The sequence below is a fragment of the Monodelphis domestica genome, chromosome 3 (assembly GCF_027887165.1).
Source record: "Monodelphis domestica isolate mMonDom1 chromosome 3, mMonDom1.pri, whole genome shotgun sequence".
Lineage (NCBI taxonomy): Eukaryota > Metazoa > Chordata > Mammalia > Didelphimorphia > Didelphidae > Monodelphis > Monodelphis domestica.
Window position 1 is genome coordinate 46,176,722 of NC_077229.1, and position 19,195 is coordinate 46,195,916.

At 44.9% G+C, this 19,195-nt stretch overlaps 1 protein-coding gene across 1 annotated transcript in view; it reads left to right on the forward strand.

Annotated features, from left to right (window-relative positions):
- CFAP251 (cilia and flagella associated protein 251) overlaps positions 1-18,432 on the forward strand; it is a 108,336-nt gene extending 89,904 nt beyond the window's left edge. Inside the window, 3 exon segments of the mRNA XM_007489874.3 lie at positions 9,559-9,787; positions 12,554-12,655; positions 18,061-18,432. Coding sequence (XP_007489936.2) covers positions 9,559-9,787; positions 12,554-12,655; positions 18,061-18,161 — 432 coding nt within the window. The 3' untranslated portion in view covers positions 18,162-18,432.
- The last annotated feature ends 763 nt before the right edge of the window (positions 18,433-19,195 follow it).

Consider the following 19,195-nt stretch of genomic DNA (forward strand, 5'->3'; position numbering starts at 1 on the left):
TCTTCTTTGGAGTTTCTGTTCCTTGGATCTTCTTTGGACTTCTTCTTTGGAGAATAGCTCCTTGGGGCTTTTGAACTTCAACTTTGACTTAGAGCTTTGGGTCTTTAGACTGGAGTTTTCAGCTTCAGAACTTCAACTTTCAGCTTTGGAGCTTCTTGGAGTCAGGGACTTTCTTGTTGGGTTACCTCTGCCTTAGTGAGCTTAGCTCACAAGGGTTTTCTGCATTGGGATCTTGCCTGGATCCTGCCCAGCTTGCTAGTGAGTGACTAGGATTCCCATGTGGTGATTGGAACTCTATAGGGGAGCGAGCTTCATTTCACTAGATTAGCATTTAGGGTAGGCTAGGCAGTGTCCTTACCTCTTTCCCTTCCACATTTCCCTCTTTTTACTAATATTCCAATTAAACAAAATCGCTAAAAGCTGCTAATAGTTTTCTTGACTTAAGGGATAATAATTGGCAACCACTCTTTTATAACTCTCTTATTTAGTCAAAATTCCAATTTAAACCATTATAGAGGATTGCATATAAAATCTGAATTATTATACACAGGTTTTTTTGGTAAAAACTATATAATAAATTTAATATGGTATTTCTAACACTGATCTGCTTCTCTGTGTCTTCTTCTATATTACTTTTGGCTTTCTTTGTATTTTAAAAATGTTTCACTAGTGCTCTTTTCTTTTTCTGAGATTTCACTTCCCTTTTTTCTTTTTCTGAAATAGTACTTTGTCCCCACTTTGTCACTTTCCCATCACAGTTTTGAAGAAATATGCACCTAGAAACTTTCTGACTAAACAACCAGTGATTGGACATATATACAGTGGATTATTTGGTCAGTCCAAGTCAACAAATATTTATTTAAGCACCGGATATGTGCCAAGGACTGTGTTAGGCACTTGACAGCAAAACAAAGACAAAACAAATGTCATCTCATTCATCAAGGAATTACTCATTTAGTGACAAATCAGACTAGATAGGGTGTTCCAGGTCACACAGGCAACAAGATGATAGATATTTTCTATGATACCCACAGCCTGTCAACCCTCTCCAAAACAGAAATTATTTGCTAAATATAAAGTAACTTCAATTATTTCCATTGTCTAAAACACTCATATTCTAAAAGAAAGTACCCCCCCCCATCTAAGAACAGATGTTTACTGACTCTCAGCACATTTAGCACTCCTCCTAAACCTCCCACACTATCAACAGCAAGGCCACATTAGTAGACACAACAAAGGCTTACATCAAAATCTATCCCTGCATCCTATTCCCCACTTTCTCTTTCCAGTGCCTTCGAGACCCTGGCACCAGGCTGAAAGTTTGATCTGGCATCAACAGTCAACCTACCCTAGAATGTAACCCAGAAGTATCAGTGCTGAAAAGTTCTGAACTGCTGGAACCAGAAAAAACAGTCTCTGCTGGAACGAGGGAGAGCAGACTCTGAACTACTAATGCCTGGGCAGAGATCTAAGGAGCAGAGGGACTGGGAAAGTTCACCAGCATAGAACACCATGAAAGTGGAGAGTTGTGCTTAGCACCCTGCTAAACCTGAGGGAAGAACACAACTTTCAGCTTGGGCCACTTCTGACTACTCAAAATTCACTTGTAGCAGAGATCTAGGCTGGTGAATTGTGAATCCCCCAAGGTAGGAGGAGACTGAAACATTTTGAGATTCAGTCCTCAAGGATTCCATAGTCAGAGGGGAGGGAGTCAGGAAGTAAGTAATAAAGAAAATAAGAGGAATGGGGACTGGAAATATAAAAAATTTCAGGAAGAAGAACCATAAAGTCCTTGAACATAAATAGATAAATTAACAGAAAAAAACAATAATAAAAGGCCATATGATCTCCAGATTTAGTCAACGAGTTCAAGCATCTATGAATAAATACTGCCCAAAAAAGGGGAACATAATCTCACCTTAATGGAGTACCCTATGGAAGTTGAGGAGAGCATGAAACCACAACACACTGTTCCTGAGTGGTTTAAAAGAAAAATGAGAATTATGAGGGCAGAATAAATGTCCTACACAGCAAAAATAATGAACAGGATAGAAAAACTTGAATCTATGAAGGTAAGTCTCACCAAAGAAACAAGAGGAGAACACTAGATTGGGAATTCAAATACGTAGAAGTGGAGGACAGTCTAGAAGAAGAAAAGCAAAACCCAAGATCATTAAAAGAAAATATGCAAGCAAAACACATTGACCTCAAAGACAGGTTACACAAAAACAATCTAACGATCACAGGAACCTAGAAGAATATGACAGGACCAAAAATCTTGACACTAAAATGTAAGAAACAATAGAAAACTGTCCAGAACTTCTAAACTTAGAAAATAAAATTCAATGGAAAGAATTCACAGATCACCTCTGGGGGGAAAAAACCCCAAAGCCACAAACTTTAAGACTCTAATAATGGTTAAATTATCCAATTCAATCCAGAAACAAGTTCTACACGCATCAGGAGATCAGACAAGATACCTTCTGAGTTCTCAAACTCCTTGTGTATGATTAAGTGTCATTTGACTGGAGCATAACGTCTGTACAATGAAATAGTAAGAAATAAGGCTGTTCAGGCTGACTGATCAAAATACAGAGGGCTTTGAATGCTAGGTTAAAAAAAATGAGACTTCACTCAGTAGGCAGTGAAGAGCTATTGAAAGTTTTTTTGGCAGGTGGGAGTAGGTGGATGGAGGAGAGGGAATATGCATAATTAATGGAGAGGGGGAAAGCCTTTTTCATTATAGCATATAGTCATAAATGAAAGATTGTTGATACCCCACTTTGCTTTGGCTGTCCTCCTACCAACATGACTGCTCCTTTTCAGGCTCCTTTGCTGGATCTTAACCATGGGCTCTCTGCTCAAGGCCCTCTCCTCTTCTCTCTCTCCACTTCTTACTTGGCCATCAGCTCTCAGGGGTCATCATCTCTAGGGTGGCAACCCAAGTGTGGATGGTGATGCCTAGATTTTACTTTGCAAAAGTGAATCTTTCTGCAAACCTCTCCCTCAAGCAATGTTCTGTCATGCTAATTTCCCCCTAGACATGAGAAAGGGAAGGAAGGAGGGAGGCAGGAAGGGGACTGTGCCAGAAATCAGAGGACTTTGGGGGGGCTGAGGTCAGAGAAACAATAACAGGAGAAGGAACACCAGAGAACTGGAGACAGACACACGGGGGCCGGACACTCAGGCTGGTGGGCAGATCTGGGCAAACATCTCCTTTTCTTGGCACCAGAAGTCTCAAGCCATTTTTTAAGTTTGTTTTGTTATTGCTGTTATTGAGAGCCTGGGATAGGTCTCTGAGCCAAGAAGCAGGAATGGGGGGAGAGAGAGAGAGACAGAGACAGAGACAGAGACAGAGACAGAGACAGAGACAGAGACAGAGAGACAGAGAGACAGAGAGAGACAGAGAGAGAGAGGAGAGAGAGGGTGAAAGGGAGAGAGAGAGACAGAGAGAGAGAGAGAGAGAGAGAGAGAGAGAGAGAGAGAGAGAGAGAGAGAGAGAGAGAGAGAGAGGAGGGAGGGAGAGGGAGAAGGAGAGGGAGAGGGAGAGAGGAGAGAGAGGGAGAGGAGAGAGAGAGAGGGTGAAAGGGAGAGGGAGAGAGAGAGAGACAGAGAGAGAGGCAGAGAGAGAGAGAGAGGAGAGGGAGAGAGGAGAGAGAGAAGAAAAAAGAGAAAGTGAGAGCAAGGTATTATATAACAAAGTAAACATAGTAAATTTTTTTTTTTTGAAACATGGATTTCTTTCAGATTCTTTACACTAAAGGCAAATTTGCATCATGCATATTTACATAAAGCAAGAACCATCTGTATATGCAGCTGTAGCTCTCCCCTGAATTTCAGTAGTGGACATTTAGAACTAGATGTTTCATAGGTATCTCCAACTCGATATGGGCAAAATAGCTGTTATTTTCCCAGCAAACCTACTTCTCTTCTGAACTTTCCTGTTTTTATTGAGGACATCACTAGCCTTCCAGCTCTGGATCCTCCTTGTCTTCTCACTATCAAGATACACACACACACACACACACAACAGAGAGCTGGGTAGCTCAGTGGATTGAAAGCCAGGCCTAGAGACGGAAGGTCCTAGGTTCAAATATGACCTCAGACACTTCCCAGCTGTGTGACCCTGGGCAAGTCACTTAACCCTCATTGCCTAGCCCTGACCACTCTTCTGCCTTGAAGCCAATACACAGTATTGACTCCAAGACAGAAGGTGAGGGTTTATATAAAATAAATAAATAAATAAAAAAGATACACACACATACACATCCAATCAGTTGCCAAATCTTCTTACTTTCATCTCCTCACTATCATTTTCTAGATTATTTTATTTTATTTTTACCAATTCCATGTAATAACATATTTCCACATAAGTTTTCTGAAGTCATATGATCCAGATTGTTTCCCTCCCTCCCCCTCCCAGAACTGGCAAGCAATTCAATATGGGTTATACATGTATTATCACGCAAAACCTATTTCTATATTATAGTCCATTTTTGTATCCTCACTATCTTTTGAATACCTTCCCTCCGATCACACAGCCACTCTCCTAGCTCAGCTCTCATCATCTTTTACATGAATAGGCCTCTCGTCTCAAATCTCTCCTCATTCCAAACTATCCTCCATGCAGTCACCAAAATGATTTTCCTCATGCAGAGGCCCAACCATATGACTCGTCTACTCAATAAACTCCAGTGCGTCCCCTGTAACATCTTGGATCAACTACGAACTCTTCCGTTCCACACAGAAAAACTCATTGTCGATATTGCCAATATTGCCTCATTTGTCTAGCCATTACTCCCTTCTCCGGGCTGTGGACCAGCCCTACTAGCCTCATTAGCATTCTTCACTTACAGCAGTTAATGCTATATTGTCACACAGTCTTAGCTGTTTCTCTAACATCCTTCTTTGATGAGTAGGTGTTCTGTGGTGGTGATCCTTGGCTCCCAAAGCCTTACTTTTCTGCAAAATTGGAAAAGGCAGTAGGCATCATCGGCTAGCTGAGGACTAGCCTAGTTGAGTATGGAGAGTCTAGTCACCAGTGTTCATCCTCCAGTCCACTGCCAAAGTGATTTTCCCAGTACAGCTCTCTTTCTCCTTCCCACTCTCCTTCCTTCCTTCCTTCCTTCCTTCCTTCCTTCCTTCCTTCCTTCCTTCCTTCCTTCCTTCCTTCCTTCCTTCCTCCCTCCCTCCCTCCCTCCCTCCCTCCCTTCCTTTCCTTTCCTTCCCTTCCTACCTTCCTTCCTTCCTTCCTTCCTTCCTTCCTTCCTTCCTTCCTTCCTTCCTTCTTTTCTTTCTTTCTTTCTTTCTTTCTTTCTTTCTTTCTTTCTTTCTTTCTTTCTTTCTTTCTTTCTTTCTTTCTTTCTTTCTTTCTTTCTTTCTTTCTTTCTTTCTTTCTTTCTTTCTTTCTTTCTTCTTTCCTTCCTTCCTTCCTTCCTTCCTTTTTTCTTTCTTCCTTCCTTCCTCTCTCTCTCTCTCTCTCTCTCTCTCTCTCTCTCTCTCTCTCTCTCTCTCTCTCTCTCTCTCTCTCTCTCTCTCTCTCTCTCTTACCTCAAGCATCAAACATAAAGCCCTTCATAACCTGACTTCTTCCTGCCTGCCTTTCCAGTCTTTTTATCCATTACTCCTGCTAATGTAGACATTACAATCCAGATACACTGGTGTTCTTGCTTTTCCTCCATCAGGACCCTCCATCTCCCAACTCTGTCTTTGCATGACTATCTCTCATCCTTGGGATGTTCTCCCTCCTCACCTCTACCTTATAGCTTTCCTACCATTGACTGACCACTGGATGATGAATTCCTTTGGCTGTGGGGATCCATGAAAACAAAGAAAAATACAAAAAGATCCTCAGGTCTATGTAGCCCTCTTCTCCTTTTAAAACAAACAATAAAAACCCAACCCTTTTTAATATCATTGATTTTTATCTTTATTTCCAAATATATGCCTTCTCCCAACTTAGCCAGAGAATCATCCTTTACAACACAGACTGAAAAAGAAAGGAAAAAAAAAAGAATATGTTCAACCCAAAGCAGCCCACACCTCTCTTCAGTCTGACAGAATAGACCTTGTTCCACATCCACAGTCCCCCATTTCCCCATTTCTGCAGAAGGGAGAGAAGGGAACTTGCTCTTCTCTGGGGTCATTTAATCATATAGCATCCAGTTTTGTTTTGTCTTTCTTTTTTCCCCATTTACATTGTTGTAGCCCCCCCTTTCCCTGTGGGCAGTGAGGATTCCAGAATGGTGGAAAGTCAGAGGGGCAGAGTGTGCTAACAGTCACACCGTTTTCAGGTCAGCTATAAACATAATTTAGCTGCTGGTATTCTCGATATAAGATTCTTATTATCCTCTCGAGAATCTAGTCTGTGAGTTCGAATTGGAATGGTGGGCTAGTCCAGAGGGGCTAGTCACAATAATAACAACCTCAAAACATATGAAGATACTTACAGCTCACGTGCCAATCCAGCATATGTTGCAGAAGATGAAGTGATGGAGAGACCCCCAAAGAACCCCACAAGATGCTGTAAACCAAATCAACAAGCGTGTTGATATTTGGCGACCTCAGGAAATTTGGGGTCCCAATTTTATATTATTAAGGGATATGCAAGAAATCACCAATATCTCTATTTTTCTGCTTCTAAAAACTGTAAAAACAGTCTTGTTTTCATTCTGCCGGACTCAGCCTTATAATTCCAAACACCATAAATGAAGCTTGAAAATGAAACTGATAAAAAGTAGAAATGAACTTCGCTGGTCTGTGATCACTAGGTCGTATACTAATACCGCACAGAACCAAAGAAGCGTACTTGATTTTTAAGAATCACTTTTCCCAAGTGATATTGGACAAATCACGATATAATTGATTACCTGAAGTTAACCGAGGACCAGAGCTACTGAGCTAATTTGTTTTCCCTGCCGACTTGATAATAACGACCCACATGTAGTGCTTTATTATATTCTCATCCATTCATTGTTTCATGTTCTTTCACTAGTGCCACAAATATTTATTAATTACCTACTGCAGTCGTACATCAAAGCGCCACGCTCTGTATAGTGGGAACTAAACGCCCATCATGCTTTTCTCATCACAGCTTTGAGGGGCAGAGAGTGGCGCTCTTTTTGTACTGGGTTTGTTTTTTGATGTTCTTTACCGATGGGGGAATAGACTTGGCCCAAGCCACATAACGAATACATGAGCTCTGGCTTAAACCTCAGGCTTCTACCTTCAATCACAATACTGTTTCCACTATATCACTATGCCTCCTCTAGAGTTCTTGGTTCATTCAAGACACTTCAATTTTATGGGGCTTCCCTTAGTGAATGAACAAGGTTATCAGCTTCGAAAAAAAGAAGTGCTTGAGGGGGCAGCTGGGTAGCTCAGTGAATTGAGAGTCAGGCCTCGAGATGGGAGGTCCTAGGTTCAAATCTGACCTCAGACACTTCCCAGTTGTGTGACCCTGGGCAAGTCACTTGACCTCCATTGCCTATCGAAGAAGAAGAAGCTTGAACGAAAGGCACCAATACTCATTATTAGGCTTTCTTTTTGAAAGAACTCTCCAATGTTCTTATCATATAATATTGAATAGTATAGTTAGTTATCTGGACTCTTTTGTGACTTTTCTCTCCCATGGACTCGAAGTTCAATGAAGATAAGGACCCTATCTTATCTAAACTTGACCTCTCCCAAGGCTAGGTACTTTGCACTAGGTAAATGCTTAATAAATTAGAGGCAGCTAGGTGGTGCAGTGGATAAAACTAGAGTCATAAAGACCCACGTTCAAATTCGGACTTAGACACTTACCATCTCTGTGACCCTGGGTAAGTCACTTCACCCTTCTTGCCTCAGTTTCCTCATCTGTCAAGTGAACTGGAGAAAGAAATGGCTGACCACTTTGGTATCTCTGCCAAGAGAACCCCAAATGGATTCCTAAAGAGTCAGACATAACTGAAAATGATTAAACAACAACACATCAAGGTGGTAGAGTGACAGAGTGGAGGACCTGGAGGTATGAAGATTTAAGTTTCCATCTTGCCTTCAGTTAGTAAGTCACTTAATTACTCCTAGTTTATCTCCTCTCTTGTAAAATGGTAATAGCGCCTACCTCCCAGCATTGTGGGGAGAAAACAAGCTAATCTATGGAAAGCACTTTATGAACCAGAAAGTGCTATATCAATGCTCATTATTATTAGTATTAATAATACTAATTTATTTATTTTTATCCATTTATATGGATACATATTTCTGAGCCGAACAATTATATGGAGGAAAAACAAGCCATGACCTAACATTGCAGCCTGTGACTTTCTGTTTTTTACAAGTATGTGAATAACACACTAACAACTCAAGAGTAAATGTAGAGCCAGGCCTAGAGAGGAAAGTTCTTGTGTTCAAATCTGACCTCAGATACTTCCTAGCTATGTGAGCCTGGGCAAGTCACTTGACTCCCATTGCCTAATCCTTTCTGCTCTTCTGCCTTGGAAGCAATATATAATATTAATTCTAAGGCAGAAGGTAAGGGTTGGGTTTTTTTTTTTTTTAAGTAAATGTAACAAAATTTTAAAGATCCGGCAGGACTCAATTGAAGAGAGATGAAGACAAGCCCTCAACCCACAGGTCGGTTACACGTTGCACATATTTTTGAACTTTTCAAATGATTAGTCAGTTGTACTGGCTTTTCTATTCCTCTCTTAAAAATGACTATTTGTCTTATGGGATGACTCTCTGGGAGCAGAATGATCTGGATGCTTGGGATAATTATGCTGCTATAAGAAACAACATATCAATAACACCTTTTTTTAAAAATGCAAAAATTTCAGATTCGTGTTTACCAAAATACATTTTTCAAGTAAATACATTTTAAATGAAAATAATGCTCATTGATAATAAGGAAAAAGACCTGTACAAGAATATTCATAGCTGCACTCTTTGTGGTAGCCAAAAATTGGAAAATGAGAGGATGCCCTTCGACTGGGGAATGACTGAACAAATTGTGGTATATGTTGGTGATGGAATATTATTGTACTCAAAGGAATAATAAACTGGAGGGACTCCATGTGAACTGGGATGACCTCCAGGAACTGATGCAGAGCGAGAGGAGCAGAACCAGGAGAACATTGTACACAGAGACTGATACACTGTGGCACAATTGAATGTAATGGACTTCTCCAATAGTGGCAATGCAGTTGATCCAGAACAACCTGGAGGGATCTATGAGAAAGAACACTATCCACATTCAGAGGAAGAACTGTGGGAGCAGAAACACAGAAGGAAAACAACTGCTTGATTACATAGGTCGAGGGGGATATGACTGGGGATGTAGACTCTAAATGATCGCTCTAGTGCAAATATCAACAACATGGAAATAGTTTCTGATCAAGGACACATGTAATACCCACTGGAATTGCACATTGGCCATGGGAAGGGGTGGGGGGAGGGGAAGGAGGGAAAGAATATGATTCTTGTAACCAAGGAATAATGTTCTAAATTGACTAAATAAAATTAAAAAAAAATAAAATTAATTAATTAAAAAAATAATGCTTATTCCTGAATCTTTAGATTGATGATATGCTAAATGAAGTGAAATTCAGCGAGTATGTGGATACAGGGGAGCTTGTTGATGCAATCGACTTGCCAGATTTTGTGAAAGTTTACATCAACCACAGGCCACCTTTTGGCCACACGATAAATGAAATACGAAATTGTTTCAAAATTCTTGGCCGTGTCCATAATAATGGAGCAGTGTCTATTAAGAGAGAAGACTTCCTGGAATTACTTCTCACCAAAGGTCAGTATATGTGCCTAAGACTGCTTTGGTGGGCCCATCATGTTACCTACCAATCACCATTTTCTCAATCGAGAAGTGTGGGTTTTAAAAATAATATTCAGTGGGGACAGCTGGGTAACTCAGTGAATGGAGAGCCAAGCCTAGAGACGGGAAGTCCTGGGTTCAAATCTGGACTCAGACACTTCCCAGCTATGTGACCCTGGGCAAGTCACTTGACCCCCATTGCCTAGCCCTTACTACTCTTCTGCCTTTAGAACCAGTACCCAGTATTGATTCCAAGACAGAAGGTGAGGGTTTAAAAAATTAATATTCAGTAACTAAGTATTATATTTATAAAGTTTATTAATAATAACTAAAGTAAAAGAACTAGCTGAACCCAGCCTGCTCACCAGAGAAGAGAGAAAGCGGGAGGAGTTACAGCCACTTAGAAAACAATAACGTGATCATGCAAACATGGAGGCTATGAAGAGATTAAAGGGAATTTTGGTAAATACTAAGGGACTTCTGGGGAATGAAGTCCAAAGGTTCAAAATCTCCATTTATACAGAAGTAACACAAAAGGCATCATCCAGGATTCAGGAGATCAGAAGGTGCGCTGGGAGGGTCAGGTAAGGAGAATAAGCGATGACAGACAGACAGATGGACAGCCTCAGCACTAGCCCTGGCATTCTCAGCATGATGCATGCAGGGCTTGCAGCAAACTGGATCCATGTGCTATGGAGGACTTACAGGCTTCAGGCTCCCAAGATGAGATCTTGGCTGGCGATCCATCAGCCAATTAGCGTTTGCCGAGGAGCAGCAAGAATAGAAAGTGTACCCCCCTCACGAGATGATAACTACAACTGGCATTAACATAGCGCTGATAGATTTGCAAAGTAGCGATCTACAGACTCCCACGATTCCTCGGTTTATCCTCATTTTACAGAGGAGGCTCAGAGAAGTCAAGCGACGAGTAAGGGTCAGAGAGCCCCGTTTTAGCCGCGTCCGTCTGACTCCGTGTCTATAGTGGTAGTCTCTCGGTGATCGAGAATGACTCCGTGTCTAGTGCTCAGCTTACTAGGCCAGGCTACATCCCTGAGGCACGAAAGCCTGGAAGTGCTCTGGAGACGAATGACAAACAATATATAGGATGCTCCGTTTATGGCCAGCAGAGTCAGGACGGGAGTCCCCATCGGAAAGAGCAGAGACGGGAAGAAGACGACGAGATCTCGGAAACTTCGCAGCCCTTCCGGACTCTCCGACTTTTCTCACTCCTCCGCGGTGAGCCCGTTGAATAAGCCGACTGTCTGAGTGACGCCGCCCTCTGTGAGAAGTGACCGCTGAAGCACAACTTGGCCAAACGGAGGCCGAGCGGGCACCCTTCTCCCTCACGCAGCGCCCTGTCGGGGCGTGCCAACACTCATCGGCGTGTGGCTGCTTCCTTGAATTCTAGGGGTAACCCCGGGAGTCTGTCTCCAGGCGTTTATTCAAAGCGTTATCGTCACCCACAAATACAGCCAACAGCTGTGGGAAGGATGGAGGCACCAACTTGAGAACTTGAGAATGGCATGGTGCGGAGGCCCGCGGGTTCCTGCACGCCTGTAGCTAGGACGGATCCGGAAGCCTCTCTCTTTGTAGGGGATGCATGGGGGCTTCACTGGGATTTCCAGCTCTCCAGAGACAGGTGCCTTCTCTGAGGCCAGCGGTCAGGGCCCTTGAAAATGCTTCTTCCATGGGCCGACGCTCTCCTGGGATCCTCGTCTATCTTTGTCCCCCGTCCGCTGGCTCCATGACTGGACATCCAAGCCGCTTCCCCTCCCTGCCGCACCGGTCTTCCCAGTCAGCAGTAGGCTTGTAATCTTTTCCTCTTGAACTGCTGAAATTTGTCCAGGGCTTAGCAATTTCAGGCTCCCAGAGGCACCGTCTAATTTGTTTGCTCAGCCAATTGCTTTGTTCCCTTCTTAACTCAATCAGAAGAGTGTTTGTGCCTCATAAAGGGATCACCCGGTATTCTATCTTGTTAACTCATTAAACCCTCTTCCCCTCCCTCCCTCATGAGTCAAAACTGAACTTCAGGATTGGAGGGGTGTTGTAAAAGGCCAAAGGGAGCGGGATGGCGCTTGAATGGACTTCTTGCCATTTGCGTTGTTCGGCTTTCCAACGAAGGAACTCATGGAACAACGGATGAGAGTATTTCGCTGAAACGTGGCCCCCAGCCCCCCACTCGTAAGGGCTCAAAAGCCATTTATACCTTCTCTCCTGTGCCGTTTTTATCCGTTTTCTTCTACAAATACTCCGTAAAGGATGGCCCCAACACAGCAGATGCTTTTAATATTTTTTGGCTATAAGTATAACCCCCAGACTGTCCATTTATTTGCCCCTCACCTTAAACACAGGAACGGGCTCCCTTCCTTTCTCAGCCTTCGTTGCCTTGGCATGGAGGTAAGTCTGGGTCCCTGATGCCAGTGCCCAAGGGTTCAAGAGTGTCCAAGCTTTGGCGGGCCCCACCAGATGAGGAAATCTGGAGTATGAACCTGGCCTGTCGTCCAACGATTGGCTCAGCTGAGTCAGAAAGGGCATGTCACCAAAGGGCTCGGCCGCTGGTTCTGGGATGACCTTGTCTTCTGGGCCACGGCCAGCCACGGAGCCATCAGGGAGGTCAGGAGCTGGGCTAGTGGGTACAGGGATGAAATCATGGCTCCACGGAGCACTAGAGCTCATTCTAGAGTGCCTCCACGTCCACGTCCTCAGAGCTAACTAGTTCTCTTTTTACCGGCCGGGACACAGGGGAGCATATGACCGAGGAAGAGCTGTCGGACTGCTTTAGCACCCTGTTTGGCCTGAACCCAGAGGGCTGGAAATCGGAACCTGCAACCCTAAGTTACAAAGGTATGGTGTGACCGTCCACTTTCCCCAGCCATGGAGCAGGAGGGGCACGAATGCCCTGCCCAGTGAAGGCCTGCATTTCTTTCTTTTTATTTTTAAGCCTTACTTTCAGTCTTAGAATCAATACGGTGTATTGGTTCCAAGACAGAGGAGCTGTAAAGACTAGACAACTGGGTTTAGTGACTTGCCCAGGGTCACACAGTCAGGACGTATCTGAGACCAGATTTGAACCCAGGCCTCACACTGTATCCACCGAGCCACCTGGCTGCCCCATGTTGCCTTATTTGTTTTTCCATCTTTTTCCCCACTTAATAAAAACAAACTCATGTGTATGTAGTACTTTAAGGTGAACAAAAGTATTTCCTCACAACACAGCCTTGTGAGGGTAGATAATACAAGTATCATTATTCCCATATTCATTCAGGGGTTTAGGATTTGAAGTCAGAATTCAAACCCAGAGCAGGGCACCTCGAGAAACACTTATGAGGTATCTACTGTACCCAGTGCAGTAGCTGGCCTGATGCCATGAACCAGGGCTACAAAGATAAAAACGAAGCAGTCGCTGGCCTCAGAGAGCTTACATCCTTAGGGGAACCTCAATAAGTCCATAAATGATCATTCGAAGGGAGAGTATTAGCCATGGGGCGAGGGAGGACGGTCAGGAAAGACTTTCCAGAGGAGCCTAGCAGGAAGCGAAGGTTCCCAGGAAGAGATGAGAGACAGCAGTCAGATCATCTGGAACACAGAGCTGGTGGAATGTAACACGAGGGGCTGGAGGCTTAGGGTGAAGAGTTTGGGAAGGGCCTCCCAGAAGTCTTTTACTGCAGTAAGAATTTGGGGACACACTTTATTTTATTATGGAGGCAATAAAGAAATCATTGCCACTGATTATTATTATTTTTTTTTAATTTTGAACCACCTACTTCTATCTCAGAATCAATACTGTGTATTGGTTCTAAGGCAGAAGAGTGATGAGGGCTAGACAATGGAGGTTAAGTGACTTGCCCAGGGTCACACAGCTAAAAAGTATCCGAGGCTACCTTTGAACTGAGGACCTTTTGTCTCCAGGGCCTGGTTCTCTATCCACTGAGCTACCTAGCTACCCTCCACCATTGAAGATTACTGAGTGAGGGAATGACATAGTCAGACTCATACTATAGGAAGATTATTGTGGAAACTGTAGAGGATGGATCAAAAAAGAAAGACTATTCCAGAGAAAGAACTATTGGAGTCAGATGGCTATGGCGCAAAGCAGACTATCTTTCACATCTGTGTATTTAAGGTTTTATTTAGGGGGTTTTGGTTACGTATGAATGGGCTCTTACAACAGCAACCAATATGGAAGTGTTTTGCATGACCATAAAAACGAAATCTAAAAATAAAAGTGAAAAAGAAAGCAGGGAGACCAATTAGAAAAGGCTTTTGAAGTCATTTAGGCAGGTTGAGAAGGTCTTAAACTGGGAACTTTTGGAAGGAGGGGGAGACTCAGGGAGGGAAATGAGCTCCGTTTTGTACGCTTTGGGGCTGTTCAGGTAGAAATGTCCATTAGGCCTTTGGGGAGGAGGGTCTAAAGTTCTGATGAGAGACTGGGCCTGAACGTGTACATACATTCTTCGTGGAAGTGATCACTTAACCCATGGAAATTGATGGAATCCCCAAGATGAAGGACAGGAGAGGAAGACCAAGAAGATCCAGGACAGGCTCTTGAAGAGCGCCCATCTTTAAGGGTCTGGGAATGGAAAGATGATGATCCAAGAGAGAAGATCAAGGAGAGGCAGATGGCCAGGAAAGGAGGACCCAAAGAGGGCAGCATGATGGATGCTAAGGGAGGAGGGAGCGTCCAAGAGGAAAGCGAGATCCGTGGGTCAAAAATGGCAGAGAGGCCAAGAAGGATGAGGAATTGTTTTCCCCCATCATTCCTCGCCTTATATATCTGTGGACATGTTATATCACTCTCTTAGAAGAATGTAAGCTCCTTGAGGGACCTAGTATGTGCAAGGCATTATGATGAGTCCTGAGGATTCCAGCAAAGGTCCTTACCCTCAAGGAGCTCAGTCTAATGGGAGAGAAATGTGCAAGCCATTATGGACAGACGAGATATAGATGAGATAAATGCGAATCATCTCAGAGGGGAAACATAGGCATTCAAGAGGACCAAGAAGTGCTTCTTACAGAAGGTGGCATTCTCTCTGAGACTTAAAGGAAGCCAAGGAAGGTAGGAGGCAGAGGAGAGAATTCCAGACATGGGGGCAGAGAGGTCTTTGAAAATGCCCAGAATTGTGGCGCACTCCTGGAGTCCCTGCTGCTGGGGAGCCTGATACTGATGGCTGGCTTGAGTTCAAGAATTCTGAGCTGTAGTTGGATTAGAGTGGGTCAAGAGGCCACACTAATTCTGATACCAATATGGTGCATCCATAGGGGCAGAGGGCTGCAAGGGCGCCCAAGGAGGGGCAGACTAGCTAGGTCGAAAAAATGAATCTGGTTAAAGCTTCTGTGCTGAGTGTATTTGACCTGCCTCTGAGGGCCACTGAACTTTTAGCTTGGTTGAGATAGGGAAGAGACCTAGTCTCAAAAAAAGGAAAGGAGAGGAGAGGGAAAGGGAGGAGAGGGGGTAAGTGGGAAGAGAGGAGAGCAAAGGAGGGAAGAAGAGGAATGAGGAGAGGAGGGGAGAGGAAAGGAAATCCATGGACTTGGGAGATGGCACGTCTTGTTTAAGAGATAGCCAGGTAGCCAGAGACAGTGGACCACAGAGAATGTGTAGATGAATAATGGATAAGAAGCCTGGAAAGGTAGGAAGAGGCTGGGCTGTGAAGGGCCTTAAAAGCTCATCACCTGGAGGGTTTTCTATTTGGGCCTTAAATTTATAGGGGCCATCACTAATGAGGGGAATGACATGGTCATCTTGTGCCTTAGGAAAATACTTTAGACAGCTGAGTGGAGAATGGATAGGGAATTGAGGCAGGCTGACCCAGCAGCAGACTATTGCAGCGCTGATGGCAGGACAGAAAGGGAATGTTTTATAGGACTTGACAATTGATTGGATATTAGGAGAGAGACAGAGACAGAGAGATGGAGAGGCAGAGAGACAGAGAGAGACAGAATCAGAATCAGAGAGAGAAAGAAAGAGAGAGAGAGACAGAGACAGAGACAGAGAGAGAGACAGAGAGACAGAGAGAGAGAGACAGAGAGAGAGAGAAGGAAGGGAAAGAGAAGAATCTGAAGCTTATAAGGAAGCAACAGTGGGACTTTCTGGACCCTTTCTTTCTTCCACTCTTCCCTAGAAAGGACACCCAGTGCCTGGAAAGCTTGTGGACAACTTGCCATTCTGTCAGTATCTCCCTGGAATCCCCTAAGGTGCCCAAGACCTATGGCGTCCATGGATGCCCTCTTGCCCTGTGTAGCCATCAGAGAGAAAGAAATCCATATTAACAAAGTTCCTAAATCCAGACCAGTTGAGGCTAGCCTGAGAATTGAGTGAGACCCAGCTCTCCCCTGTGGCTCCCAGAAGCTGTAGCATGCATGGGGGCTCTACCCTAGTAAAACTGGCCTAGCAAAAAAAACAAACAAAAAAACCTGTCCTAGCAGATGGGCTAAACCAGGTTGAGGGTAACCAGCAGGCCTCAAACTCATTGGTGAGTTGGGAGGGGGGCATCTATCCTAAGCATGCAAAGACTTCCCCTGGCAAGATGGGCAGATGAGAACAGTTTGTCCCAGTGGCCATGAGGGCAGCTGAAGCGGGTGCTGTGGTCAGACGTGGAGGACGCCAAGGCCATCCGCTACATTCTGAGCCACCGTTGTCTTGTCACTGGACTTTGATGACTCTGGAGTGAGACTGATGACTTTGTACAACTCTGCCTCATTTGAATGCAACTTTCTGGCGAGACAGAAGACGCCCCCCAAAGTCCTTTTATTCTTTGTGAAATGTGGAAACGCCTCCATCCCCGATGTTCCTAAGGACTATTTGTGTCTGGAGCCTTTGAAGCCCACATTGATCTGAGCAGCCAGAGGAGGACCACTGATCCTGGCATGGTGGTGCCATCACGGTCTTCTTGGAGGAGGAAGGACACCAACCAACAAGAGGGCTCTAGACTAGCAGGTCTGAACTTACGTGTTCTAGCCGTGGACAGCTATGAGTGGCTGTGTGGAGCAGGGACGAGGGCTGCCCTTGGAGGCGGTTGTCCTGCATGGAGCCACTTGACCTTCAGGTACCTTGGGAGCAGCTGTGGCTCCATCTTCTCAGGGTGTGGGTGAGAGAAGGCGCAGAGAGGGCTTTGCCCGTCTTAAGGGGCTCTATCAGACAACCAGCACATAGAACATATTTGGAAAGACTCAAACGTGCTGGAACCCTCCCAAAGGCGGACAACCAGGCAGGTGAGGGGAGAGCAAGCCTCGCGAGAATTGGCTGAAAGAATGAGGAGGGTTCGGCTTGCTGAGAAAGCTTGGAGGAAGGTGATAACTGTCTTCAGGTAGGTGAAAAGGCTTCATGTGGAGGGATCAGATTTGTTTGGCTTGCTCAGGGAGGACAGAATGTGGAACGATGGCTGAAAGCTGGGAAGAAGGTTCAGACATGATGTTAAAAGAAACTTCCTGGGAGCAGCTGGGTAGCTCAGTGGATTGAGAACCAGGCCCAGAGATGGGAAGTCCTGGGTTCAAATCTGGCCTCAGACACTTCCCAGCTGTGTGACCCTGAGCAAGTCACTTGACCCCCATTGCCTAGCCCTTACCACTCTTCTACTTAGAACCAATATAGAGTATTGATTCCAAGATGAAAGGTGAGGGTTTAAAAAAAGAAAAGAAGCTTCCTACTAACGAGAAATGCTAGGATGCAGCATTTCCTCTTCCCCTGGAGGTCTCTGACTGGCACCTGGAAGACCTCTTGTCTAGGATGATTTGGAGGGAATTTCTTTTCAGGCCGAGGCAGTTGGACTGGTTGCCTGTGACGTTCCTTCCAGTGCAGAGACTGAGATTCACGGGGGCCTGGCTCAGAAACATCCTAGTAGTGTCTCTGAACCTCATTTATTCCAACTATAAAATGGGAAGAAGAATATTTGTGCTATCTACTTCCTTGCATGCGGAAAGTGCTTTGCAACCTAGTACGGTGCTCCAAATGCATCAGTTATTATTATTGCTAATGCCCCATGTGCTCTTCATGTGCTTTTCTTCCTCAGTAACCTGAGCCAGAATTACCCTTGCCCTCTATCTAAGACTGTTCAATGCAGTCTGCAGAAAGCTGGTCAAGAACCGTCGCTAGATTAAATGGAACATTAACCCACTTCTAAAACGGAGCCCCTTTTAGTGCTCTTATTATTGCTTTGGTGGCCCTTCTCTGTTGTTCTTTTACCCCACAAACCCTCCTGAGTCAGAGAGCTGACCATTTGGGGCTGTTTGGTCTTGTCTTGTTCATCCAGGCCCTGACATTTGCCTGGAGGAGGTGCTCCCAGAAGAAATCACTGCTGAAATATTCGCTACTGAGATTCTTGGCTTGCCCATTCCCGATGAGGACACCTGAAGAGGCCACCAGAGTGGGAGGAATGGCAGGGATACCCATGACTTTGTCTTTTCCCCAAGAGACACTGCCAAGCCTGTATTCTCCTTCCACTGAACACCCTCCCCACCCCTCACCCCCACTGACCCTTAGCATTGTGAGGACATTTCTGTAAAGCACAAAATTCAAGATGGCGGGAAGACCAGGATCCTACTAGTCAACAAAGTAAATAGACTGGGGAAATGAGTTAAAGAGGAAACATGAAAATTAAAGGAAGAAAGCCGGAAACTACAAATGGCTCTTTGCTCTGTCCCTGGTCCCTCCAGGTGATTTTTCCAGGAGAGACAGCGGTCTCTGAGAGCTGATCTTGGGGGGAGGGGGGGGCTGGGAATGTGGGGGGATGGGGTGGAGGGCTGGCACACAGGAAGCACCTTATGTCGATGACTTCCTCCCTAAGACATGAGACGAGCCTCATTCCCAGAGGAGTCCGTGCGGCCCAGTGTTCATTCTCTCTGAGTTACTCATGACTGCTCAAGTAAGTCATCAGCATCGATTGAGGCCACCTGAGGATGGCTCAGGCCTCTTTGTTTGCAGGGGCGCCGTCCAGAACAGGCTTATCTCCTCAGAAGGGAGCCAGCCACCATGGATGGCCGTTAACAAGGATGCAGAGGGCCGCACTCTTCCTCCAAACAGGAACTGCCAGAGATGAATCTGTACCACGAGGGCCTGGACCGACCACATGTGCTGTAGAGCAGAACCACAAACCGCCCAGCTAGGGCCGGAGCATCCAAACAGAACGCAGCCTGCTCTTCCCCCGTGTCTCCCCTGGGCACATTCTGTTTGTCCTCTTTGGGCCCCCTGCCATGAATGGGAGGGGAGCCGCCTGGTACCAGGATTCAACAGCAAATTTGATTGGGCAGATGTGAAGGGCTTATTCTGTGATGCAATCGTCATTCCAATTTCCATAGCCCTCAAGGTATGCAAAACACTTCATCAAAATGGGCCCATGTGGCATTAAGAGCACTTATTTCTGCCAAGTGCTCAATGCATGTGACCTC